Raw genomic sequence first — 27,630 nt, 5'->3', positions numbered from 1 at the left:
TGACTAGTTCTGGCATGAAAAATGTGTCGTGTACTGTATAAAATCAATGTCTATATCTAATAATAATTCTACATGTTTATTAGACCAATATAACACACTTTTGAATGAGATGCAAAAATAAGTAGAAAGACATGGGTTACGACTCTTAGAGTTTTGCTTGTCTCAGTTTGATTTATTTCTTCTGCCCATGTTTCTCACATGATATCCAGCTTACAATAAGCAAGAGAGAGCATAAGCAGGGGTGTTTCTGCATTTGTGCAGGTAGTCTGCAATAAATCACTCACGTCAATGACAATTATATTGATATCAAGATCCTTTAATATCAACCATAAATTTCCAGTAACAAGGTTTATATTAAATGTAATACGTGCTTATTAAATGTAACAGCAACATAAAAAATCACACTGAGCAAAAGAATTAGAAAGGCATAAAAGATTAACTGAATTGAAATATAAATACACAGAACATGTATATATTTAATGCATATGAACCAAACACAATAACAATAATAATTTTTCAGAATCTTCTTGGTCAAATCAAAATGTCATATAAAGCAAAGCTTGTATTAAATTGTTCTTCTGTCAAGTTTGGAAACTATTCAGGGTTGCTGGATCCAATGCCAGCGTCTCCAACAGTTGGCTGTGTAAAATCTAGGATGAATTGCCAGTCCACTACAGGTTGAACACACACAAACACACGTGTCACAGCACAAGAGCACATTCAGTCCAGTTAAAAACAGTCAGGATCAGCAGAATATCCTTTCAGGTGTTGCACAGCCGGAATCCTGAATACTTTTACTCTCCGTTCACTGGTGTCCTTCTGCTCTGGTTTATCTTTCACACGACTGTTGCTACAAATGCCGAGGAAGCTCAGGAACACAGGTAAGAACAAGATGCCATGCAGGGCCCCAAAGAGTATGACCAACAACATGATTTTGAAGAAGGTCCTGAAGATGTAGCTTTTAGCCGCAGCGAGCACCACCACTCCTGCGATGGTGGACACGGCTCCCTGAATGATGGGATAGCCCAGCTTATGGAGAGCATCCGTGGCTTTCTCATTCGCTGAGGACTTTTCACTTGACACAAAGGCATAGGAAATGTGAGCAGAGAAGTCCACAGAGAAGCCAATACAGATAACAAGATTGATCATAGACACGGAGTCTAAACTGACGCCCCAGAGCGACATGAAGCCGGCCACTCCTACGATGATGGATGCGATGGAAAAGGTGACCCAGAGCGAGCAGAGAGGGTTCGGGATCAACAGCAGAGAGATGACCAGCATCACACATGTAGCAACTACTAGGTTTTGGATTGTGTTACTGACGATGATGGCATATTGGTCGAAATAGATGAATGCGGGATGATACACGATCAGATCAACAGGCGTCTCCAACCTCCCACATTTGTCTGCAGTTTCTCTGAACGCATTCAACATGTCCTTCTCATCAATCGCTGTCTTGATGTTCACCGTTTGAATGAACATGCGTGATGCATTGATATGATTATCAGTGAAATGAACATCGTGGCTAAACTCTGAGCGATTAAGAAATGCAGGTAATTGAGTTTTAAATATCATTTCATTGTTTAAATCAAAAGGAGCACTCTGGCCAAACTGCATGTATGCATGAAGCCAAGAAGTAGGTGGAATCTCTGAATCTACCATCGTCAGATCTCCAAAGTTTTCCAAACACAAGTCAAGACTTTTACGAGCATCAGGGCTCCAGTACTGAAAATGCTCATCTTTGATGACTAACATGACATTCGGACCAAACGCAGAGAAGAATTCATCTTCTCTGTCATAGTAATCTCCAACATACGAGCCGTCTGTTGCTAAATGCTTCAGGTCTAGACCTTCTTCCATTTGGAAGCATCCATAGATACTGACAGCTAAATATCCGGCATAGATCAGACACACGAGCGTCTTAACCCACACCTTTGCCAGAAAAGGGCCATAATATTTTTTAAAGAACACTTCCATTGGCATTTCATGCTCCTTGCGTGTTTTTTCATCAAAAACCCCACCAACACAACAACTTACAGCATTACTGCTGGCTTCTGGGACCGTCATGCATGTCAGAAAGTGTCTGTTACTTTTCTCTCTCCGTCCGTTCAGGGCAAGACACGCTCCAAAGAAGGTGATGTTAAAGAGGTAGCAGAAGAGCAGAGCAGTGCTGGTGTACATGCAGAAGGACTGCACCGAGCGGAAGGGAGTCAGCAGCCCGATGTAAAAGGCCAGCACATCCGTCAGCGTGGTGATGGTGATGGACACGCCGGCCTCTTTATATGCTTCTCCTAAACGGAACTCTACGTCTTTATCAACCGCAGTCTTCTGCCAGCTAGAGATCATTATGAACATGTCGTCAACACCGACACCTGGAGGAAAGCAGAGCTAGTGAACACCAGCTGAGAGGCACATCTATAGATGATGACATTAATGAAGTTTACCCAGAATTAGAAAGGGTGCTGAGCCTACGGTCATGGCGAACGGCATCCCACAGAACAACAGCAGACCGAAGCTTGCCAACACGGCCATACCAGCGGAGACCACGCCAAATAGGGCCACCCACACCTTCGTCCGGACACAGTCTAACCTGTGGACACACACACCTGTCTAAATGAGCCCCTCTGACACTCTTAGATTAGGTTTGACACATTATTTTAATGCTGCGTACCTCAAACAAGAAAAAACTGCAATGTTGATGGCCAGGGCGTATGTGATGGAGAACAGAGAGATCACAGAGTCTGAATTGGCCTCAAACTCATTCTGTCTTGACACTGATGTAAAGTAAGACACACTGACCTGTGAAGATCCAACACAACACAATATCCAACACAGTTACTGTAAACATTAATGAGCTGCAGTAAAGAAATAATCATTGCAGATTAGCACAGGTCATGACACCAGCAGAGAAACATCAAGCGAATGTATCTGTGTTTTCTTCAGTCTTTAAGAAGGATTATTTGATTGTGTGTGTAAATGTACATCATGTTAGGTCATCATCACATGCCGATAGACCTCTCAAACATCTTCACTCACCGTTCCCTGGTCTGTGCCATTAGAGAAGAACTGTATAAAGCCATCAAGCCAGTCTGTGTTTTCCTTGGTCTTCTCCTCATCTAGGAAATAAAAAAGCCTGATCGCTTTGGCGCTGTTCAGCACTGAGCTGTTTGGGTCTAGCTCAACACCACCGATGGTTGTTCCCAAAAATGTGCCAGCGTTGATCGGATATGTTATAGCCAAAGTATCTATGTCAGCAGCATTGTAACGAATAATGTCTAAAACTGCATTAGACACACAGTTTCCCTCTATTTTAGCACAGAGCTTCTCAAAGGTGTTGCCTATTGGTAAAGTTTTCACTTGTCTGTCTAACTCTATGATTTCTTTGAAAGCTTCTTTAGTTAATATATTTTCTCCTTGTAAGCCTGTGATGATTAAAGAGGCATACGTGCCTTCAGAAATAAGCCTTAACTGGGAAAACTCATCAGATTGAGGGAAGTGTTCGGCCACGATCTCTCTGTCCCGCTTGGCAGGTCCATTGACAGGTGTGAACTGGTCTTCGATATCGTTTTCCTCCATTTCTTTAAGGAAGATGAACCCTGCTCCAAGGGCGGCAGCTACATATAAACTTAATAAGACAAACACACCTGGATGTCTCCCAATAAGACGGCCGAGTTTTTCAAAGACGAGAGACAGAGGCCTTTCGATGCAGTCAGTTTTGCACTTCATCGTCCTCCAGAGACACTTCTGCAGCTTGCGGTGAATCTTTTGAATCTTTTCTGCAAAGCCCCAGGATCATCTTCCTCTACACAGACTCCGTGTTATCACAGCATACTTATAGGCTGATCTGAACACTAACAGCTCATCTGTTACTCATTAACAAAATAAGGTCACTTACTAGCAAACTTCCTTGTTGACACCTGCCTTTAGTGTCACGGTCAGATACTCTAGGGGGTAATGAATTGCCATAATGAGGAAGTGGATACGGTGGAAATACTGCTCTGCAATAATTAGAAATCATTGACTGACAGTGAGAGTTCCTCTATCCAAGAAATTGAAATAGGTGGAACACAAACCCAAGTCTAGGTTACCCAGGTGAACAGGAAATATACTAAAGTTGTAGTTCTAAGTGCACTTGTCATGTTTGAATTGTGCTATACAGAGTAACAAGATTTATTTGAAGCTGATTGCAATTAATGTGAATATATAGTAATATACTTTGCAAATGTTTTCCATTGTTTCAGGTTGTGCATCATCAGCAACACCATTGCAACACATGTTTGTGTTAAAATGAATACACTGGTTGAGTTAAAAGCAACACAGAATGGGTTGTCCTTATCACATGGGTCCTTCGCTGTAAGTTAACGGAAAAAATATTAAGCTATCTAACCACCAAGCCACCTGATCTTATCCTTGATCCTAATCTGGGAACTAAACACACAACTGAGTTAGTTTGAATTTAATTAACAATGTTTATTTCAGCGAACATAAGTTAATTACATAAAGTCAATGCAAATTTGATTAGTTGAGAATGTAACATTGTTGGTTTTGTTTAAATCTATTAGGTTAATGATTATTATTTTTCCAGTCACCTTATAGTCACCAAAACAAATATGTTTTAGTATATTCCAGCAACATCTTTTCTCATTTTAAAGTAATCTGAAGGACAAGCAAAAATCACACTTTTTGTTGTTGTTGTTGTTGTTGTTGTTGTTGTTGTTGTTTATTGAATGAACAGCACTTTAACACAACACAGTAAATGAAATCAAAATAATCTTGGAAGGCTTTGGATGTGCTTTGTGAACAGGGTGTACATTTGTAGATCAAACATAATTTTAATATCTCAGTCTAATTTATCTGCAACTGACTGAATCTGAATGTTTGTATTGTAAATGTTTTCATTAGACGTCACCATTGTGGAGAACAGCGGCTGCTTTATTTGGCCAGGCCAGTCCAGTACCTGTCTCCTCTTCCTCCGCAGCAGGACTCTGTAATGTGTGCTGAATGTGGTTCTGCATTGTCTTGTTGAACTCTGCATGTGCGTCCCTGGAGAAGAAGGCAGCATATTGAGCTCCAGAATCTCTCTGTGCTGTTCAGCATTAATGGAGCATAACAGAAGAGCAGGTTACCTTTACCAAGGGCACTGACACAACCACGTCTATTTCTCCCAAAAACATAACTGAAACTCTGCGTCATCTGAGCACAGTACACGTTTCCACTGTGTGATGGTCCATCCCAGATGCCTCCGAGCCCAGAGAAGACAACGGCGCTTCTGGACACTGTTAACATAGAGCTTCCTTTTGGCACAGTACAATTTTCCCTGGCATTTGGGGATGTAGCAATGTATTGTGGCACGTTACAAAGGTTTGCCAAAGTAGTCCTGAGCCCATGTGGCAATATATGAATGACGATTCTTGATGCAGTGTCACTTGAGGGATGGGAGATTGTTCAGCTTAGGCTTGCGCCCTTGTCTATGAAGTTATTTTTGGTGTAAAAGTGTGATTTGTAGTTGTAATGTATAGCCATAAGTGTGTATCAGTGAATTTGTAATCACAGAGCAAATTTGCAAATATGTTGGTATTTTTATCTCCACCAAACACAGCGTAACATGTACAGCTTTTCAAATCCTTCAGTGCAGGTCCACAAATCCTATTAGATGAATCACAAATAAAGAAACTCATCCACTCATGTTTTTCCCTACTATTGTTGCAGTGAATATGGTGTATAACACATTCACACACCTGCATCCAAAAATCTGAAGTCACAGACGAATCTTGTGCACCTGCATATTAGAATGTGTATCCACGCAGAATGTTGCACGCGTGTAGAACGTAATGTTTGCTCTTAAATATTTTTTCCTGGATATTTTTTCTAAGTACAAACACAACTATGTTACTACAACGCCTCGAATCTGCCACTATGGGTCCTAATCGCTGTTTCTCACTTGCAAATCTACATTTCGCGCTCTCGCTCACTGTGATATCTGGTGCAAAAGTCCTTTGAGTATCTGCAAAGGCAAACATGAGGCTTTATCTTGAGATCAGAGAAATTCAGCCAATCAGAAGAGGCTTGCTTGTTTGGTCATAGAAAGAGCTGGTGACAGACTAAGTGGGGAAAGGATGACATCCTGAAAGCAGCAGTCCAGTACAGATATGTTTTTCTTCTTTTGGTAAAATCATTCATCATTATGTAGAGTTAGTTACTAGTTGAAATATAGCTGTGTTAATGATCGGTGTTCTTAGCTAGGATAGCAATTCTTGTTTTTTATGAAAGGTAACATGGCTGGCTTACCTTAATGTGAAGTGCGCTATTCAGTCTTCTCAGATTACACACAGCTGGAAGCTCATGATGGACTGATTATTAGTGCTATAAGGACACCTCATTCACACACACTCTTTGCTGAGTCTTGTGATCAGCAAATGAGTTTTACTGAAGCATTTTCCTTATCTTGCCTTGCCGTACTTTTGATCTTTGCTTTGTTTTACTGTTTACGTTGTTTTTCTGCCTGTCTCGACCACTCGCCTGTACTCTGACTGTGCTTTTGGATTATCTGCATGCTCATGTCTGTCTCTGTTTTGAGTGAATGTGTTTGAGATGATCATTATTACAGTAATAATTCAGATGTGCAGTGAATACTAGAGGACAGTTGATTATTATTATGATAGTAAATGAAGAAAGACAAATGGAGAATGCCACTCACTCAAACACACACACACACACACTCTCTTAGAGACAGAAGTTCAGGAATAAAGTGATGAAGAGACTCCAGAACATCTCACTGCTGACTGACTGATCCTGCAGAGCACAGGATTTTGGGTAAATAAGTCCAGTCCTCAATATTTCAGTCTTCTGCACAGTTTGACTGAAGATCCACGATAAACCCTAAACCCAGGATAGAGCGGCTCAGTGAATGTGGTCTGGACTGAGTGGATGAGGATCCTTGTGTCTCCACTGATGTTGTAGAAGCTCAGAGTTCCTCCACTGTGATCCAGATACACTCCTATCCTCCTGCTGATCGGCTCTTCTGGTAAATACGTATGTTTGTTATTGTGTCTGAATTCGTAACTGGAGGAATAGCAGATCAAACTCCAGGACTGAGGATTCCATCCAAATGCACACTCAATATCTCCCTTCCTTCTGATGCTCTTATATGACACTGATGTAGACGCATCATCTCCAGTCCAGTCAATCTCCCAGTAACAGCGTCCACACACACTCTCTCTGCACAACACCTGAAGTACATTATCAAATCTGTCTGGATGATCAGGATACGGCTGTTTCTGAGCCACATTCATCACTTTCCTGTTCTCCTCAGATATAATGAGTTCAGCGTATGCGGTGTTTGGATCCAGTGTGAGGAAACAGGCATCTGAACACAAGAACAGACACATTATAACAGCAAAGCAGTGTGTGTGTGTGTGTGTAGTAGTAGTAGTAGTAGTAGGCGCTGCGGATAATCCGTGGGTCGGTCGGGTAATAAAAAAATACATTATGGTTAATTGTGGGTGGATGTAGTGGGAAATGGCAGTGGACCAGCGAAAAAGCAGAGAGTGGGCTTTGCAGAATGGGAAGATGAGACACCCAAAATAATGGATGAAGTGCAGGAGTAGCCCACTGTTCAAAGTTTCAGTTAGAGGAGTCATCAGAGGAGAATCCGCTATCATTCTGGGAGAAATAAGATCGCTTGTATCCACAACTGCAGCGCCCTGCGAGGAGAATCTTGTTCGTTCCTACAACACGCGGTGCGATCGAACGCTCATTCAGTGCAGCTGGCCACGTTTTGAAAATTAACATATTATTTTACTATTAGAGATGCGTAGATTAGCTCACTGAACCTGCTGTTAATATCCACGATGACCAGAGCCAGCATGTCCATAGAGGCGACCCGGGCGGCAGAATAAAGAGGGTGGCGTCCCCGATAACCCCCCGGTTCGCTCTTTCATCTGTGACAATCCCCCCACTGCCCCAGCCCTCGCTGTCGTACGCACAATCACACCCCCGTCTCTCGTTTTTGCTTTTGGTATGAGGGCGGCATGTTCACCTTTTGCCTAGAGCTCCAGTTCAGTTTGCTCCGGCCCTGATGGTGACCTATCATGCCTAAAACAAAGAATTAAATTATTGCGGATACATATATCAGATAAAAAATATGTGCGGGCTGATGGATGATTAGTATGAAGCAGCGGATTCGGGTGTCATTTCAGCTGATCCGTGCATCTCTAGTATGTAGTGTTTGTCTCAGTGTGTGTGTGTAGACATACATTTGTGCAGTCCTGCTGTAATCCTCTTCTCTCCTCCTTGATCTACTCTGTAAACACACACAGATTCACATTCAGTCAGTAATCAAACACTAACACACTTTCAGCAGGCCTCCAGTCACAATTATTCTGATCAAACATTACTCTTTAAATATTGAATTATTATGCGTAATATCAGGTGTCTGCTGAATGCTTGATCCTGATTGGCTGTTGTGTTATTTGTCAGATGAAAACACAGCTTAAGAAGTTCCAGTAGGTCTCTACTGACTACTGAGTTATATTTAATTGATTTTATTATTATGACACATGGCATCATGGTGGCTCAGTGGTTAGCACTGCGTCCTCACAGCAAGAAGCTCTCTGGTTCGAGTCCCGGCTGGGTCAGTTGGTGTTTCTGTGTGGAGTTTGCATGTTCTCCCCGTGTTGGTGTGGGTTTCCTCCGGGTGCTCCGGTTTCCCCCACAGTCCAAACACATGCGCTATAGGGGAACTGATCAACTAAATTGGCTGTAGTGTATGGGTGTTTCCCAGTGTTGGGTGGCTGCTGGAAGGGCATCTGCTGAAAAAACATATGCTGGATAAGTTGGCGGTTCATTCTGCTGTGGCGACCCCAGATTAATAAATGGTTAGTACACACACACAAGCACACACACAGTTATTTGTAGATTGAAAACAGGGATATGTTTAGGATCTCTGTAACATCTTGTTAAGTCAGATTTTTTTAATCCTAAACTTCGACAAAAGGTTTAGAGATTTTGACAGTATGTCTAATAATATTTTTTCTCCTGGAGAAAGTCTTATTTGTTTTATTTCGTCTAGAATAAAAAGTTTTAATTTTTTTTAAACAAATTTAAGGTCAACACAGGAGAGATGTAATGCGAGGAATGCTGACAACAGAGTTGAAGGTCCACATGCAGTTTATTATGAGAATGGTCAGGCAGGCAACTGTTAACAGGATCAAACAGGTACATGCAAGCAAATGCAGAAGAATGGTCATATAACAGGCGAATGGTCAGTACAGGCGGCAAGCAACGTAAACTGACAAAACAAAGCAAGGGTCAAACGCGGCAAGGCAAGGGAAACATGTTGCAATGTCACAAAACAAGGTGTGTGTGTGTGTGTGTGTGTGTGTGTGTGTGTGTGTGTGTGTGTGTGCTGTTTATTTAGTCCTTGAATCTGTTCATGAATAGTTCAATCAGCAGATTAGCAATCACTGGAAAACCAGAACAGGTGTGAGTGTGTGGTGCACGACAGGATTGTAGTTCCTTTGGCGGCAGATTTGTAGTTCTCCAGCAGTCTGTATAAAGTAGAACTCTGGGGATTGTGACAAGAGGTAAGTAAACTTAGAACTAAGAGTAAGTTTCTCGTAACTTACAGTCCTTTCTGGTACAACTGACAAGACCAGACTCTGAGTGTACTGTAAACTGTGCTTATGTAGTGCTTCTACAAAAAAATCTTCTTTCCTTTAAACAGAAATTTTGGGGGAAAAAACAAAGGGAGCCAATATTACAGGAGGGCTAATAATTCTGTGTATGCAGTTGAAGTCAGAACTATTAGCCCCGCTGAATTATTAGCCCCTCCTGTATATTTTTCCACAATTTAATTTCAACGGAGAGATTTTATCAACACATTTCTGCACATAATAGTTTTAATAACTCTAATAACTGATTTATTTTCTCTTTGTCATGATGACAGTAAATAATATTAGACTAGATATTCTTCAAGACACTAGTATTCAGCTTAAAGTGACATTTAAAGGCTTCACTAGGTTAATTAGGGTAAAGTTCGGGTAATTAGGCAAGTCATTGTATAACAGTGGTTTGTTATTTGTTTTATATAGCTTAAAGGGGGTAATAATTAAAATAATAAATATAATTATTTAAAAAATATATAATCCCACAAGTTCCTAGATAAAGACTCAGACTCAGGGATGATTGTGCCTTTGTGAAAGCTTTTGTGCAGAAGGCGAGTAAATTCTTAGGAATTTTGATTGCCTTCAGACTGTTTAAATAAACATCATACTATCCATCTACCTTTAAGAAGAGGTCCAAACGAAACATATGTATATGCTCCACATACTTGAGTTTGTCCAGTGTGTAGTTTGGATCCTCCAGTTGTTCAGAGAGCAGCTTGACTCCTGAATCTCCTGGATGATTGTAGCTCAGATCCAGCTCTCTCAGGTGTGAGGGGTTTGAAGACAGAGCTGAAGACAGAAAACCACAGCCTTCCTCTGTCACCATACAGCCAGACAATCTGCAAACCCAAATACATCTGTAAACTCAACAGAAAGAATTTTAACTGCAGTGAAGTAGAAGTGTACAGATAAATAAGAGCGAAATATTTGTGTATTGTCACTAGACACCAAAGGCTGAAACAATAAATGCCATTGGTGATTTTTAAAGGTGAAGGGATTTCTTTTGAAGAAACTGATATTAACTGAATTTCTTATCACACATCTTGTTGTTAAGCACAAAGGTAAGGCATTGATCACACAGTCCATAATTATATGGACAGCAACAACAAGGATAATCCAAAACATAATCAAGTAAACAGGCAGAAGGGTTAAGGCAGGTAGCAAAATATAAAGAATCCAAAAACAGTCAAAAATCCCGTCCCCTGCTAGCGGGGTATTGCACAAAATGATTAGCCTTGATCTTCAAGCTAGCCTGGCTGAATTTAGCCTTGACTCAGTTGCATGAAAGCAGGCTAAAGGAAGATACCATTGAAATCTATTCTTTTCAGCTATATCTCATTCTAGAAGAGCCTAATACTAGGCTAAGATTAATCCTAGTGAGTTATCTTTTACTTTCACTGGCAATACTACTAGAAATGAATGTTAATTAATTAATTAATCTCTTGTGCATATCTAGCGGACAGTTTTTGGTCTTGTAAATGTGTGCTCTTGTGTCTGTACAAATGTTCAAACATATAATGCAGTGTACCTGCACTATAATCAACCAAACTGTGTGACTGAGGGGATTCTGGTGAGGAGAATCCTCCATGTCCACACAGCTCTGAGCACCGCTGTAAAAACTGCTCTCAGGTTCTCTCTCCATCTCCTAAGCATGTGCAGGTTTTAGTTGTCAATGTGCAACGCAGAATATAAATTCTATGCAAACACAAAAATAGTCTCAATTATTTGCTTTTTTAAATCTCTGTCATCCCACAACATTGCACTGCTGTCACTTCTGTTTTGTATTCTCTGTTTTTGTGTATTTATTTATGTATTGCTTGTTTGCATTGAAGGCTGTAATTTCATATGTGATGTACATCAAGAATTTTTAGCATGTTTGACAATAAAACTGACTTGCCTTGATTTAACATTTCTAGTCATTTATTGTGACATTTATTTTTATAAAACCCTTTACCTCAGTGTCTCCAGTTTACAGTCTGGCCTCTTCAGTCCATCAGAGAGCTTCTTCACTCCTGAATCCTGCAGGTCATTGTTACTCAGGTCCAGCTCTCTCAGGACACAGTTTGAGGATTGTAGAGCTGAAGACAAACTCTCACAGGAATCAGCAGTGAGATTACACATGGCCAAGCTGAGAAACAACACAAATTACATTAACAGAGTAATCTTAGAAATATATGTTTGGTACTTCCATAATCAATCAATCAATCAATCAATCAATCAGGTGTTTAAACTCAGACCTCAGTATCTCCAGTTTACAGTGTTGACTCTTCAGTCCATCAGAGAGAAGCTTCACTCCTGAATCCTGCAGGTCATTGTTACTCAGGTTCAGCTCTCTCAGGACACAGTTTGAGGATTGTAGAGCTGAAGACAAACTCTCACAACACTGAGCAGTGAGATTACAGCATTGTAGCCTGTGTAGAGGACAGAACAAACAACAGTATTCATGTGTTAATCTGGTATGGCTTATAAACTGAAGCACAAATGACTAAGGAAAACATTGATTACAGTCGTATAGTTAGGTGAAAGGTTAAAAGACAGGATGAACAAACAGCGATTATTGAATATAAAAGGATGACCATCACCCTGTGAAATTCAGACCCAATCAAAACAGCTAACAACATATAATACTTAAGAAAACTCTTACAGTGCTCTCCTGGTGTTCTTGATCACTGGTATCAGTCTCATCAGTGCTTCATCAGATCTTCTGTATTTCTGCAGTTCAAACTTCTCTTGAGTCTCTTCTGACATCAGGAGCACAAACACCAGACCTGACCACTGAGCAGAGGACAGATCTAGTGATATAAGAATTCCAGAGCTCAGACTCTTCTGGAGGTCCTCCACAAAGTCATCCTTCAGTTCATTCAGACAGTGGAAGAGGTTGATGGTCCTCTCTGCTGATTTCTCCTTCTCTATTTTCTTTTTGATATAGTCAGTCGTGTCTTTGATGTTTTCTGTTTTGAGCTTCAGTCCTGGCAGGAGCTCCTTCAGGTCACTCTGATCAGACTCCAGTGAGAGACCCAGCAGGAACCGGAGGAAAAGGTCCAAGTGTCCATTCCTGCTTTGTAAAGTCTTCTTGACTGCAGCCTTATGAAGTCTAAACAGAGACCTTGTAGACAGTTTCCATGTCAGCTTTTTCCAGAAATCAAGAAATGGATTTGTTTTCTTGATTTTGTAAGTATAAAACACATAGAGAGCAGCGAGGAACTCCTGAACACTGAGATGTATGAAACTGTAAACCTTTGCATCTGAAACTTCTTTTTCCTCCTGAAACATTCGAGTACATAAGCCAGAGAACACTGTCCCTTCACTGATGTCCAGCCCACACTCCTCAAGTTCTTCTTTGTAGAAAATCAGATTTCCTTCCTCCAGCTGTTTGAAAGCCAGTTCCCCAAGCTTCAGAATGATCTCTTCAAAAGACCAGACATTGGCGTCAGGGCCAGGATCATTGCTGTATTTCTTTTTCATCTGTTGCTTTTGAGACAGTAAGAAGTTGGTGTACATCCCTGTGAGAGTTGTCGGTGTTTTGTCATTGCACTCTCGGGCCAGAAGAGGCTGAAGAACAGTGAGAGAGATCCAGCAGAAGACAGGGATGTGGCACATGATGTACAGACTCCTGGATTTCCTGATGTGAGCGATGATGTTTCCAGCAACCTCAGGACTGCTGTTTTTGATGAAGTACTGCTCCTTCTGTTCATCATTGAATCCTCGCACCTCAGTCACCTGATCAATGTAGTCTCGGGGTATCAGACTGGCTGCTGCTGGTCTGGATGTGATCCAGATGAGGGAAGAGGGCATCAGCTGATTCTTTAACAGGTTGGGTAGTATCTTACTCACACTCATTTTCTCATTCACATCTGTCAATCCATCATCTTCGTCAAGGTCTAAAGGGAAGCGACATTCATCCAGTCCATCAAAGATGAACATCACCTTACCTTCTTTTTCAGGAAGAGAGCTCAGTTTATTGGGACTTCTAAAGAAGTACTTGTTACACAGACCTATGAGACTGTACTTTTCTTCTCTAATCAGATTCAGTCTACGGAACGGCAGTGGAAATATGAAGACTATTTCCTGATTCTCTTCTCCTTCAGCCCAGTCAAGGATGAATTTGTTGACAGACACAGTTTTTCCCACTCCTGCAATCCCCAGTGTCAGGACTCTTCTTCTGTTTTGTCGACTTGTGTCAGCCTGAACTTTAAACATGTCATTACACTTGATTGGTTTGTCTGTAGCAGTCAGACGGTTGGGATTTGTCTCCATCTGTATGACCTCATGATCATTCACTCTTCCTCCAGTTTCGTTCTCCACCACATATAGATCAGTGTAAATATCATCCAGGTATTTCTGACGACCTTTCTGTGTATTGCCAACCAATATCTGCTCATAGTCCTGCTTTAATTTGTCTTTCAGTCTCTTGCTGTTCTCTTGAAGAACCTGTTCACTGTCCGCTGCAGCTGAGCCTTTGAAAAAGCATTGACAAAAGGATAAAATTTTCATTGAAGAGCATTGAATATGTTTTAATCAAATTCATAATAACATCGTCATATACATCCTAACCTAGGCTCATAAAACATCTTAAAGCTAAAATTTGATTGTTATAATTAGATTAGATTCTAGATTAGTTTCAACTTTATTGTCATTACACATGTACAAGTACAAGGCAACGAAATGCAGTTTCGGTCTAACCAGCAGTGCAATAGCAGCAAGTGCAGGATACAGGTATAAGTTATAAAGTGCAGTTATAGAAAAACTATGGTGATATTTACAGATGGATGTACTATCAACATTATATACAGGTTGTATTAGCTATGAACAGATTTACAATAAATGAATATATGTACAGCATGCTATTAATAGCAGGAGTGTGCAGATAAACATAATTAGAAATGTCCATGTGCAGTGGGTATGTAGAGTTCAGATAAGTGAATCAGTGCAATGAATATGTGCAAACTTTAAATGTGCAAATGTTAAATAGTGCAGTGATTGTGAGGAGTATAAGTTAGAGGAGTGTGGGGGGTGTATTGGGGGGGCAAACGAGTCAGTGAGGGGCAGAGTTCAAAAGGAAGACAGCTCTGGGGAAAAAGCTGTTCCTCAGTCTGCTGGTTTTTGTCCGGGGGAGCCTGAAGCGCCTGCCGGAAGGCAGGAGAGAGAACAGTCTGTGAGCAGGGTGAGAGGTGTCCTTAAGAATACTGCGTGCTCGGCGCAGACAGTGTTTCTTCTGGATGTCCTCAATGGCTGGCAGTGTAGTCCCTGTGATGCGTTGGGCAGTTTTCACCACCCGCTGCAGTGCCTTACGCTCAGCAACAGAGCAGCTTCCATACCAGACTGTGACGCAGTTGGTCAGGATGCTTTCTATTGTGCAGCGGTAGAAGTTCACCAGGATGGCTGATGAAAGCTGGTTCTTCTTAAGTTGCCTCAAGAAGAATAGGCGCTGATGAGCCTTCTTGACCAGGTTGGAGGTGTTGGTGGTCCAGGAAAGGTCCTTTGAGATGTGGGTCCCCAGGAACTTGAAGGATGAGACAGGCTCAACGGCCATCCCATTAATGTGGATGGGATCATGTGAGCCTGTTCGTCCCTTCCTGAAGTCCACAATGAGCTCCTTGGTCTTGCTGGTGTTAAGGAGCAGATTATTGTCGGTGCACCAAGTGGCCAGATGCTGTATCTCCTCCCTGTAGGCAGTCTCATCATTATTGCTGATTAGACCAATCACTGTGGTGTCATCTGCAAATTTGATGATGGTGTTGGATCTGTTCACAGGCCTACAGTCGATGGTAAAGAGAGAGTAGAGGAAGGGGCTCAGCACGCAGCCCTGTGGTACACCAGTGTTGAGTGTGACGGTGGTGGAGCAGATGTGGCCTGATCTAACATTCTGAGGTCTGTTAGTCAGAAAGTCCATAACCCAGTTGCAGAGAGATGTGTTGATATCCAGGTCTCTGAGTTTGATCAGTAGCTTAGAGGGTATGACAGTGTTGAATGCTGAGCTGAAGTCAACAAACAGCATTCGTGCATAAGTGTTTTTATTGTCCAGGTGTGTGAGGACAGAGTGCAGTGCTATGGAGACGGCATCTTCTGTGCTCCTGTTGCCACGGTAGGCAAACTGATGTGGGTCCAGTGTGGATGGCAGAGAGTCTTTCAGATGTGCCAGGACCAACCGCTCGAAGCACTTCATGATGATGGGTGTGAGTGCTACAGGGCGGTAGTCATTCAGGCATAATGCTGATGATGTAGGAGAAAATCAGTTCTAAATAGTCTATGGTTATTTCAACTTACTCCTAACATTGTGAAACAGCGGGAATATTGAAGATTAGCGACTCGAACCAGTTAAGATTATCATTTTATGTTTTCCATGATTATTTTAAAGGCAGTTTACATGCATATCTGCTTATTGTTTATGAGAAGCATGTGTAAGAGGCTGATTATTAGCTAAACATATATGTTTTATTTAGTATGACAGTATGACACTGTCTGCATTAAATATTTATTTGACTTGAGCAACATATGTATATTTAAAACTTCATTTGTACAAGGGTCAAGATTAGATTAAGAAACACTGGAATATGGCAACATAATATCATGCTTTCATTCATGTCCCTTTATTAATCCAGGGTCGCCACAGTGGAATGAACCGCCAACTTATCCAGCATGTTTTTACGCAGTGGATGCCCTTCCAGCCGCAACCCAACATCCACGCACACTCACTCACACTGATACACTATGGACAATTTAGCCTACCCAATTCACCTGTACCACATGTCTTTGGACTGTGGGGGAAACTAGCATGTTTCTAGTTGGTCATTTGGCATCAGAAGTGTCTTATATGAAAGGTAAAGGCCTCTAGATGAGGCTTATTTGAGCACAATATAATCTGATCATGTCTTGATGTTGACTGATTTGATTAGGACAGTAAGGTCTGACTCTGCTTAGACTAAAGTCTGCTCACTGAACCTTCAATAATGTCCAGTATAGAACATGTGGTCATGCTGCAGTGGAAACAGAATGAATATTGTGTCTGACTCCATCATGAGCTTGGAGGACTGCATCCATACATCTCTGCAATGACTCAAATCACTGATTAATAAAGTCATCTGGAATGGTGAAGAAAGCCTTCTTGCAGGACTCCCAGAGTTCATCAAGAGTCTTTGTGTTCATCTTAAACACCTCCTCCTTCATCTTACCCCAGACGTGCTCAATAATGTTCATGTCTGGTGACTGGGCTGGCCAATCCTGGACCTGCTTAACCTTCTTTGCTTTCAGGATCTTTGATGTGGAGGCTGAAGTATGAGAAGGAGCGCTATCCTGCGGGAGAATTTGCCCTCTCCTGTGGTTTGTAATGGAATGGGCAGCACAAACGTCTTAATACCTCAGCCGTTGATGTTGCAGATCTCTCGCACGGCATTATACTGAATGAACCCCAAACCATGATTTCTCCTTCACCAAACTTGACTGATTTCTATGAGAATCTTGGCTCCATGCTGGTTCCAGTAGGTCTTCTGCAGTATTTGTGATGATTGGGATGCAGTTCAACAGATGATTCAGCAGAGAAATCCATCCTCTGACACTTTTACACATGATCAACGAGAAGTCAAGTTATTGTCTGCTGCTCTTACAACTGGGATCAACGACAAGACTTTTATCGAGTGTTTAGCAAGTATTTAAAAGCTGCAGGAGTCAGATATCACTGACAATGTACTTTAATCAGACTCTAAATTCAGCTCAAATTGCCTTGATTTTATGCTTTTAAATGAAACTTGGCTAGATGACAGCTGTAGTGCAGCAGTTCTGAATGAAACAGCTCCTTTAAACTTTGACTTTTTGAGTGTTTGCAGAGCCAATAGGAGAGGTGGAGGCATTGCTGCCCTGTTTAAAGATGTCTATGAGTGTAAACAAGTGTCATTTGGTGACTTTTTGTCTTTTGAATATCTGAGTATAGCACTAAAAGGTGCTCCACGTATCTTACTGATCATTATCTACAGACCTCCAAAATATTCTCCAGCTTTTATTGATGATTTTACAGAGCTGTTATCATTAGTAACCTCTGAATTTGACTATTTTACCATTGCTGGGGATTTTAATATTCACATTGATAATCCAGAAATCAATGCTGTAAAAGAACTGATGACTGTTTTCAACACTTTTGATCTGACTCAGCATGTTCAAGGACCCACACACAATCGTGGACACACTCTTGATCTACTTATAACTAAGGGTTTACACATTTCATCAACTGTTGTTAAGGATGTTGCACTATCTGATCATTTCTGTATTTTCTTTGATATATTGATCACTCCAGCTATTAAAGACAGATCTGTCTCTGTCAGAAAGAGATGCATAAATGAGAACACTAATGAGCAGTTTATGAAGGCCATATCGCTAGCACCAAGTATATCTGCAGACTCTGTTGATTCTCTCCTTGATTTGTTTAATTCTAAAGTTAAAAATGTCATAGATGACATTGCTCCTGTTAAAGCCAAGAAGATAACTAGCAGGCAAAGGGGATCTTGGTCTAGGTCCCCAAGAATTAAAATAATGAAAAGACAGTGCAGAAAAGCTGAGCGTATGTGGAGAAAGACGAAACTAGTAGTCCATTATAATATCTATAAAGACAGTCTTCGTGCTTTTAATATGGAACTAAAAACTGCTAGGCAGACTTTCTTCTCAAGCCTTATAAACAGCAACGTAAACAATGCTCGTAAACTCTTTGCAACGATAGAGAAACTCACAACCCCCCCCAGTCGGATTCCCAGTGAGCTACTCTCTGAAAGCAAATGTAATGAGTTTGCTCATTTCTTTACTGACAAGATCAACAATATCAGAAAGGCAATCAGCTCATCCAATCAGCCAAATTGTGTCGAAGTCAGATTAACTCAACCACAACTTAAGAAATCAGACATTATGTCCGATTTCATGGTAATTAATGGTCAAACCTTAGAAGAGATCGTGCAAGTTATGAAAACATCAACCTGCAGTCTCGACACGCTCCCCACATCATTCTTTAAAACGGTGTTTACCTGTTTAGAAATGGATCTTCTAAAAGTGGTGAATGCTTCACTTCTCTCAGGGATTTTTCCTAACTCACTTAAAACTGCAGTTGTTAAACCCCTCTTGAAAAAGAGCAACCTGGATAACACCATATTGAGCAATTACAGGCCCATCTCGAATCTCCCTTTCATTGGCAAAATCATTGAAAAAGTTGTTTTTAACCAGGTTAACCAGTTCTTAAACTTCAAGGGATGTTTGGACAATTATCAATCTGGTTTCAGAGCACATCACAGTACAGAGAGCGCCCTTATAAAGATAATCAATGATATCCGCCTAAATACAGATTCAGGCAAACTAACAGTGCTGGTACTGCTCGATCTCAGTGCCGCATTTGACACTGTCGATCACAGCATACTTCTGGATAGGCTGGAAAACTGGGTTGGGCTGTCTGGGACGGTCCTCAAATGGTTCAGATCTTACCTTGAAGGAAGAGGTTACTATGTCAGTATAGGTGACCATAGGTCGAGGTGGACACCCATGACATGTGGAGTCCCACAAGGCTCGATTCTGGCACCTCTCCTGTTCAACCTTTATATGCTCCCTCTGAGCCAAATAATGAGAAAAAACCAAATCTCCTATCACAGCTATGCTGATGACACTCAGATCTACCTAGCCTTACTGCCTAATGACTACAGCCCCATTGACACCCTCTGCCAATGCATTGATGAAATTAACAATTGGATGTGCCAAAACTTTCTTCAGTTAAACAAAGAGAAAACTGAAGTGATTGCGTTTGGGAACAGAGATGAGGTTCTCAAGGTGAATGCGTACCTTGGCTCTAAGGGTCAAACAACAAAAAATAAGGTCAAAAATCTCGGTGTGACTCTGGAGTCAGATCTGAGTTTTAATAGTCATATCAAAACAGTTAGTAAATCAGCATACTATCATCTCAAAAACATTGTAAGAATTAGATGCTTTGTTTCCTGTGAAGACTTAGAGAAACTTGTTCATGCTTTTATCAGCAGCAGGGTGGATTACTGTAATGGCCTCCTCACTGGCCTTCCCAAAAAGACAGTCAGACAGTTGCAGCTCATCCAGAACGCTGCGGCCAGAATTCTGACCAGAACCAGGAAATCAGAGCACATCACACCCGTCCTCAGGTCTTTACACTGGCTCCCAGTTACATTCAGAATAGATTTTAAAGTATTATTACTGGTCTATAAATCACTAAATGGCCTAGGACCTCAATACATTACAGATATGCTCACTGAATACAAACCTAACAGATCACTCAGATCTTTAGGATCAAATAGATTAGAAATCCCAAGAGTTCAGTCAAAGCAGGGTGAATCGGCTTTCAGCTACTACGCCCCTCGCTGCTGGAATCAGCTTCCAGAAATGATCAGATGTGCTCCAACATTAGGCACATTCACATCAAGACTGAAAACACATCTGTTTAGCTGTGCCTTTACTGAATGAGCACTGTGCTACGTCCGACAGATCGAACTACTATGTTTTTCTCTTCTTTTTAATTCTTTTATAACACATTTTATCTGCTCTTATTTTATTTTATTTTATTTCTATTTTTACCATTTCTATTATTTGTTTTTTATTTCTCTTATACTTGTTTCTTTTATTCCTGTTTATGTAAAGCACTTTGAATTGCCACTGTGTATGAAATGTGCTATATAAATAAACTTGCCTTGCCTTGCCTTGCCTAAATTATAAAAATGGTACACCTTTATTTAACCTTTAGAGCTTTTAATTCTACTAAGAGACAACAATATTAGGAAACGCAGTCCTGATGTCTGAATACGCTGAAGATGATATTCGAAGATGTGCTCTCTTTGTCAATAAACTGCAGATTCCAGTTTAATATAACTACATTCTCATCTGGAAGCTCTGAAAACTTCATTTTGTGACACAATAGATGAATGTTTTTTAAATTGTGTGGATTTTCTCCACTGCCGTTAATTGAACTTTCACTGGTTGGGATATCTTTTCCTTGCAAGTCACCTCTTGATGCATCCTCGACAATAGGAGTGGAGCAAGAACACATACAGGGATTTTAACTGTATTTGCAAGATGCTTTGGCAATGGTCGATGACATTTCACAAGAACACAAGAGTTTCTAAAGTTCATCAAGTATATTAACAAATATAGCTTATTCAAGAGTACTGAAAATCACCCCTAGTGCTGCAATTGAGGATTTAGAAAAAATAAAGGTCAATTAAAATGTTACCTTGCCTCTTGTGTTCATTCTCCAGCTGCTTCGCCAGATTATTCTGCTTCATTTTCCTCAGGATGCTGACAGTGTTATTTACAGCCTCTTCTGGTCCAAAACACTGCACCATCTTGTTCACAGTGTCTAACCTGTCTGCTTTCTCCATTTCACACTTATATATATGCTCATGATCTTTCTCTAAGTGCCACTGAAACTCCTTCAGCTCAGGATTTTTCAGCTTCATCAGAGATTTCGCAAGTAGCTCTTTAACAGAAGCCATCTTCCTCACCGGTTCACACCTGCAGGAAGAGGAGAACCACACCTGAAGCGGTTTCTTACTGTACATCCGAACATAAACATTTGAATGTTATTACTATTACATTAACACAACTGTGAGTGGAGAAAAACCAAGCATTAAGTGTGTTCAGTGTCAAAGTTATTGGTGATTTTGCTGTAGAGGCCTTGTTGGCCATAGGAGAATTGGTGGTGCCCAACTGAGCCTGGTTTCTCTCCAGGTTTTTTAATTCTTCACTTTCGCCAAATAGTGAAGTTTGTTCATTGCCACTGTCACCACTGGCTTGCATGGTTCGGGACTTGTGGAGCTGCACAATGTTGGATTTGCTCTTCAGTATTTGGACTCTCAGTAGGGATTATTAAACTGAACTGAACTAAACTAATAGTGTTAATAACTCATCTCTAATAACTGATTTATTTTCTCTTGGCCATGATGACAGCATGTAATATTAGACTAGATATATTTCAAGATACTTCAAGATACTAGCGTTTGAATGACACTACAGAAACATTCAAACACTAGCTCTACAGTGACGTTGGTGAATTAGTAACCGTTTCTGCTGTTCTGACGTCAGCTGCAGATGTGAATGAGTGGTGGAAGAAAATAGTTCCTCATACAAACGGGTTTTGAGACTCTCCGTATTTGATTTTCTTTTTTAAATACATGATTATGCAGTCAAACTGTTATATATTGTATATATTGTTTTTTCATAAGATATAACAATAAAACACTATAATATAACATGTTTCATGCCAAATGAGATTAATATACTGTACTGTAAAGTTTTCAATCATTTACTGTAACTGATACCACCATGATCACAAGAAAGATGAGGTACGATGCTAATAAAACCATCATAAATCTGTATTATTCAGTCACAATCAACAGCTGATAAACCATCACTGCTCATCAGACTCAAAATAAGCAGGTCTGTGAGCCGCTTAGCCTACAGCAGATCACTGCAGTAAACATGCTGGATACAGTGACGTGAAGAAAGTCTGATAATCTACAGTTCTCCTTGTTACTGCTGAGGATATTTTATAAGCTTTATTTATGGTCCATCATTTATTTGAGTCACCTTGATCAATATCCGGTGATTTTGAAAGCACTGCAGGAGGTTGTTCGTCTTCAGGACAAGTTAAACCAGTACCACTTCAGGAAAACAAACAAAAGCAGTCCAACCAGTGAACCTCTGCTGAGAGCCGGAGGGGTTTGCAGACAGTAGATTTATTATTATGTCTGGATCATACTCAGGGTTCTTTACTTCATAAGACGACTCTTGCCCTTGATATTGTGTACAGAAAGAGCAAACACTCACCTCTATTGATGATTGTAGATCTCTCTGTTTCCCCAGGACTGTGGAGTTGAACAGTCGATCTGAAATGCTTCAGAAACACACATCAAACTGCTTTACAAGTTGAGACACGAGAAGCAAGTGAAAAGCAGGCAGATGTCACATTAAACACACCCATCCTCATACAGAACCAGGCAATGGAGAGTCTGTGCTCTCAGAGATCCACAGAAAACATCTCAGTTATGTTTAGTAATCCTCATTGCCCAAAAGAAGACATAAGTCCAGTTGCTAGACACAAAGCTGTACACAGTCTATTGCTATTATATAACACATACTAAATATTATGATTATATTACGATTATTATTCTAAATAAATAAGGGTAACCGATTGGAAACATAAATAGAGACCAGTCTGAAACCTAAGTGCTATGACATGCTAAGATTTTCAAAGAAATCTTTGAGATAAAAATATATCTATGAATAAAGATCGGGGCTAGCAGTATTCCTTCATTCTTTTTTTTTCGGCTTAGTCCCTTTTTTAATCACAGCGGAATGAACCATTTTTTTTTAACAGATCAGCAGTGCTCAATCCTGAGCTCAATCCAGAAGTCAGTGGTGCTCAATCCTGTTCCTGGAGATCTACCTTCCTGCAGAGTTCAGCTCCAGCCCTAAACAAACACATCTAAATTCACTAAGTAGGAGCTGAAGGAGCACTTGGTAATTAAAGACACACAGGAAGGTAGATCTCCAGGTTGAGCACCCCTGTCCTAAGTGTACCAGTTGAACGAGTTCACCAAATTGAATTGAATCACTTGAAATGGTTTGCATTTCCAGTAAGCACTTATCCACCTTACTTTCTAACATGCCTGATACCCCGCCGACTCACAATAAACAAATATTCTGAGTTATTCAGTTACTAGAACAGTACAGTGAGTAATTAGCTGCGGAAAGAGAACAAACCCGAACACAAGCACTACCTTACTGCCTGAGTGACTGACAGCACAGCAGCATCTGAACCAAACCTAACTGATTCTGTGCTAATGCTCCATCAGCACTGGCAAGCCAAGGGCTTAAATGAGGGATCTAGCCAAATTTACACTTATTTCATAGCAGAACAGTCATAATAAAATGTGAATAGTAATCTAATGGGGCATAGAATAAAAGTGAATCACGCTTCCTTTGCATTGCAAAACTTAATATGTTGAGTTCTAACCTGGTACATTTGTCATTATGTCACCAGTGATCTGTTTTTTTAACCACTTCATTAAAACGAACTGCCCAAAACATTCAGAATACAGAAAAGATCTGAACTTCCCCTCACTGCTCACCTCCTTATCATTAAAGATGTTCATGTTTTCCTTTCTCAGTCAAAAATGAATGTTCAAATCAAACCTTTTCTCCATTAAGCTGCATCAGATTTCCACTTTGGCATTTGAAGTTCAAGCGTAGAAGTCCTCTACATGTTCACTACATATAACAAATCCCCAAATCTGAACTTGGTGTGTTAAATAAGAGGACATCTGAAATAAATACATGGTGAAGACGATATATGGCTCTTGTTTTTCAGATAACCTCATTCAGATTACAGCTGCAAGCCTGGATGTAGTTCCCAAGGTCAATACATGTAACCCCTCAGCCTCTGTTCTTATAATCTACATCAGGTCTAGAGGAAATCTAATTATTCTTGTTAAAGTGTGATGAGATGTAAAGGATCATTTAAATAAAGAGACAGACATCTGAAGCTTAGAAGAATTGAGCTAGAATAAAACCTGGACTGGATTTTGTTCTTAGTAGTGACTAAATTACGCTGTAAGTGTTATAGTTCCACCATAGTTATCTTACTACTTCACTAATAGAGCTATTAGTAATTAAACATTGAATGAAAGAAATAAGAGATTGCAGAAATGCTTTTGTTGAAGAAACATGAGGTCTTTAAAATAGTAATATGAACCCTGAGCTATAGACATAATGAATTTGAAAACTTGCCATTTAAGAGATATGACATGTTTAGATCCAGTGGATTTTACAACCTTAAAGAAATCGTTTTCACCTCCTTCAGCTTGACCTCCTTGACCATTCTTCTATGATCTTATTATATTTAGGAGCATAGAGCTGTTCCAAATCAAGGTTTGCCAATGAAGGTGGTTTTGAAAACATACAGGTTTATTAAAAAACTGAGGCAAAACAGGCAGGGTATGTAGAATATTTTCATTAATCTTTATTCATTACAGTGTAGAATTGTGCTCATTTAAGACCATGCAATTTACTCCATTCAACACCATTCTAGCTTACTCAGAACACTCTCAGAGGACCAGTGGGGAACCTTTTGCACTGAAGGATTGTGTAAGATACTATATAGAGCCAGAATAATCCCTGGTATGGCCTGGGTGGCAAGGTGGTCCCATAGTTATCGAAGGAATTGACTGTTTCTGATATTAAACTGACAACAGAGATTGTACATGTTTAAGTTGATTTAAGGTGTTTCAAGTCTGATATCTGTTGGGAAAATATGTTTATTTGGTGATATTTACACTGCCAAAAGTGTCAATATGCCATATATATCCATATACTGTATATTGCTTAGTTAAAGTTGAGGGTTTCGAGGATAATTCTGAATAAACAGGCTTTTAAAAAAAAGAAAATGTAGAGGGGACACCAGCAGGGGGAGCTAGAGGGCAGGGAGAGTACTGTGTAGATCTGATACGATAAACATTTCAGCCAGCCTTATTCCTGCAATCATCCTGTTCCAATCAGTCTGCCATCCTGCAGTGCCAGCTGCTCCTGCATCTTCTTGTAGTGCTTGTAGTTCTTGTAGTGCTTTAGTAAAAGCATCTTCACAGGTATCATCTGACTGGAAAAACATGGTTTAAAATGGTTATCACATCATCAACATGTTCTCATTATACACCTCAGACGCATCTCTTTTAAAAGGTGTGGGAAAAGCTTTACTGACTCACTATCCAACCTTATGCCTCTGTATATTAGGGGATATATCCATAATCTATTTTTATTTTATATTATTATTCGCTCTTTGTTGTTATCATTACTGTTTGTCCTCTTTCTGATCTTTTGTTATCCCAGGCTCATTACAGATATGTACCCAGGTCTACATTTCTGGAGACAGTGGAATACGTAACTGGTGGTACATCTGCTCACAGTTTTTGTTTTTGTAAATCCACCATAGGCCGCTGTGGATGCTTTTTGCTGATCTGAAATTTCTCTAGCTCATCCTCTACTCATGTAAATCCACCAGAGGGTGAAATATACACTTCAGCCGACCAGGCCAGCAGGCTGTGGACTGACTGACTGACTGACCCATCTCCTTCCCTAAACCCAGCCGATAGTGTTTTTAAAAGCAATCTAGTAAAAGAAGAGCAGTCTTCTGTCTGAGTTTACCATGTGTTCAAGTTCTGAACAAGATCAAAGTAACTCAAAAGTAATGTAACACTGATTATTGCTATACTATTATCATTGCCATGTGTCATCTTCCCCATTCTCCAACTTCCCTCTCATTTTTGATGAATTGTGTTATCATGACATGTTTAATGTTATATAATTATATATTTATAGTATCTATGGGCGACGCAGTGGCGCAGTAGGTAGTGCTGTCGCCTCACAGCAAGAAGGTCACTGGTTCAAGTCCCAACTGGGTCAGTGTGTGTTTCTGTGTGGAGTTTGCATGTTCTCCCTGCGTTCGCGTGGGTTTCCTCCAGGTGCTCCGGTTTCCCCCACAGTCCAACTATTATTATTCATCTTGTACTTTTGCTGCTATACTTTCACTGCCACACCGAGTTACCCTTACACACACTCTATGTTGGATGACTTGTATGTTTTGTTGTATATGACTTGTTATCTGTGAAATATTTTGCATAAAATAATTAAATTAAAACTAGACTAGCTCACTGGATTCACACACACTATGGCCCATTTTCTTCGGACTGTGAGGGAAACCAGAGAATATGCAAGAATATCTCGCTCAGAGAGGACTTGAACCAGCAATCTTTCTTCTATAAACCCACTGTCCAATGAGCCAGCATATACTGTATATTGTGTTTTAATTTATTTATAATTATAAAATTATATATTTGTATTCACAGCAGGTTTTCAGACAGTGGATTATCTCTTTAAATCTGTCTTAGGGTGTCTTTTGTGTTGATTTTGAGGAGGAATTTATATTACAAGAACTGGAAATTTCTCCTTTCACTTCAAGGGAACTGAAGTCAGAAAGCCAAATACTTCCTCAGAACATCATAATCTCCATTTCACTTGTACTTGTTTTGCCACATATTGTTCATAACTGTCCAATGAGTCAGGAAAAAGAGGAAAAAATCACAATAAAAATGATTTAGTTACGAATCTCTTTCAAAACAATGATAATATATGTACACTCACTCTACATCCAAACAGCAGACTTTACTAGCGATGTGTGTGTGAACTTAATTTATTTACACAAGATGAAACTAAGCTAAAGTAAACTAATCTCAGTGAGCAAACTTGCGCACAGCTAACCCAAATAGTTGACTTTACTAGTAAATTGTGTGTAAACTTTAACATTGCTCCAAAACTTCAGTTGTTTAATTGAAAATACATGTCCAGAAGGCACCGCTGTGCTGACGACTGGATCTCTGCACTTTAACATTAGTTTATCTTACATTGGTGTTATTGTGTGGTTTGACAAGACTAAAATAAGGCAAGCTAATTATCTATGTGTTCTAATTTATATATAATTAAATATCTTTTATTCACAGCAGGTTTTCAGACAGTGATTATCTCTGCAAATCTATGCCAGGGTGTAATTTATGGTTGATTTTGGAGAGGCATTTATATAACAAGACAAACTGGAAACTCCTTTCACTTCAAGGGAACTGAAGTCAGAAAGCCAAATAGTTCCTCAGAACATCATAATCTCCATTTCACTTTTAACTTGTTTTACCACATACTGTTCACAACCGTCTGATGAGTCAGGGAATGCCAATAAAGTAAGCAACTTCATTCATGAAGCTATTATTTTTTAAAAATACTCTGATTTGTATTGTATGTGTATAATGTCAATGTCTGACAGATGTCTCTGCCTGAATGAAGGACTGCCACCTTCAGCTCAATCTTTCCAAAACTCAACTGCTGGTAATCCTGGCCAACCCAATGATTAACCACTTCACCATACACCTGGACACCT

The 27,630-nt window shown here is 40.2% G+C and overlaps 2 protein-coding genes across 5 annotated transcripts; both read right to left on the bottom strand.

Annotated features, from left to right (window-relative positions):
- Positions 1-175: 175 nt before the first annotated feature.
- Positions 176-4,036, bottom strand: si:ch211-250m6.7 (patched domain-containing protein 3). The gene is made up of 4 exons (XM_056459259.1): positions 3,037-4,036; positions 2,672-2,799; positions 2,445-2,590; positions 176-2,372 (listed from the first exon to the last, which is right to left on the bottom strand). Exons 1-4 carry the CDS (start codon positions 3,724-3,726, stop codon positions 730-732), a joined length of 2,607 nt encoding a protein of 868 aa, XP_056315234.1. The 5' UTR covers positions 3,727-4,036; the 3' UTR covers positions 176-729.
- A 523-nt stretch (positions 4,037-4,559) lies between these two features.
- LOC130230299 (NACHT, LRR and PYD domains-containing protein 12) lies at positions 4,560-22,574 on the bottom strand. 4 transcript variants are annotated; one of them, XR_008837941.1, is made up of 9 exons: positions 22,479-22,574; positions 20,884-21,164; positions 12,310-14,122; positions 11,903-12,076; positions 11,620-11,793; positions 10,331-10,504; positions 8,256-8,302; positions 5,127-7,366; positions 4,560-5,043 (listed from the first exon to the last, which is right to left on the bottom strand). XR_008837941.1 is itself a non-coding variant. In XM_056459256.1 (8 exons), the coding sequence occupies exons 2-8, from the start codon at positions 21,143-21,145 to the stop codon at positions 6,831-6,833; spliced, it is 3,180 nt and encodes a 1,059-aa protein (XP_056315231.1). In that variant the 5' UTR covers positions 21,146-21,164; positions 22,479-22,574; the 3' UTR covers positions 4,560-6,830. The 4 variants fall into 4 exon arrangements, 3 of the variants coding, with proteins under 3 accessions (XP_056315231.1, XP_056315232.1, XP_056315233.1); XM_056459256.1 differs by having other exon boundaries at positions 4,560-7,366; XM_056459257.1 differs by lacking the exon at positions 22,479-22,574 and adding an exon at positions 22,239-22,348 and having other exon boundaries at positions 4,560-7,366.
- Between the last annotated feature and the right edge of the window lie 5,056 nt (positions 22,575-27,630).

The sequence above is a fragment of the Danio aesculapii genome, chromosome 6, assembly GCF_903798145.1.
Source record: "Danio aesculapii chromosome 6, fDanAes4.1, whole genome shotgun sequence".
NCBI lineage: Eukaryota > Metazoa > Chordata > Actinopteri > Cypriniformes > Danionidae > Danio > Danio aesculapii.
Note: the sequence above shows the minus strand (reverse complement) of the source record. Positions and strands in the feature narration are given on the sequence as shown.

Excerpts from the sequence above, each read along its gene's own strand:
- LOC130230299 (XM_056459256.1), bottom strand. The coding sequence starts at position 21,145 with ATGGCTTCTGTTAAAGAGCTACTTGCGAAATCTCTGATGAAGCTGAAA. Across the intron at positions 12,077-12,309 it reads AAGAACACCAGGAGAGCACT|GCTACAATGCTGTAATCTCA; the intron begins GTAAGAGTTTTC and ends TCCTCTACACAG. Across the intron at positions 8,303-10,330 it reads TACACACTGGACAAACTCAA|AGTAGATCAAGGAGGAGAGA; the intron begins GTATGTGGAGCA and ends GTGTGTTTACAG.
- si:ch211-250m6.7 (XM_056459259.1), bottom strand. The coding sequence starts at position 3,726 with ATGAAGTGCAAAACTGACTGCATCGAAAGGCCTCTGTCTCTCGTCTTT. Across the intron at positions 2,800-3,036 it reads ATGGCACAGACCAGGGAACG|GTCAGTGTGTCTTACTTTAC; the intron begins GTGAGTGAAGAT and ends GGATCTTCACAG. Across the intron at positions 2,373-2,444 it reads AGCACCCTTTCTAATTCTGG|GTGTCGGTGTTGACGACATG; the intron begins GTAAACTTCATT and ends GCTTTCCTCCAG.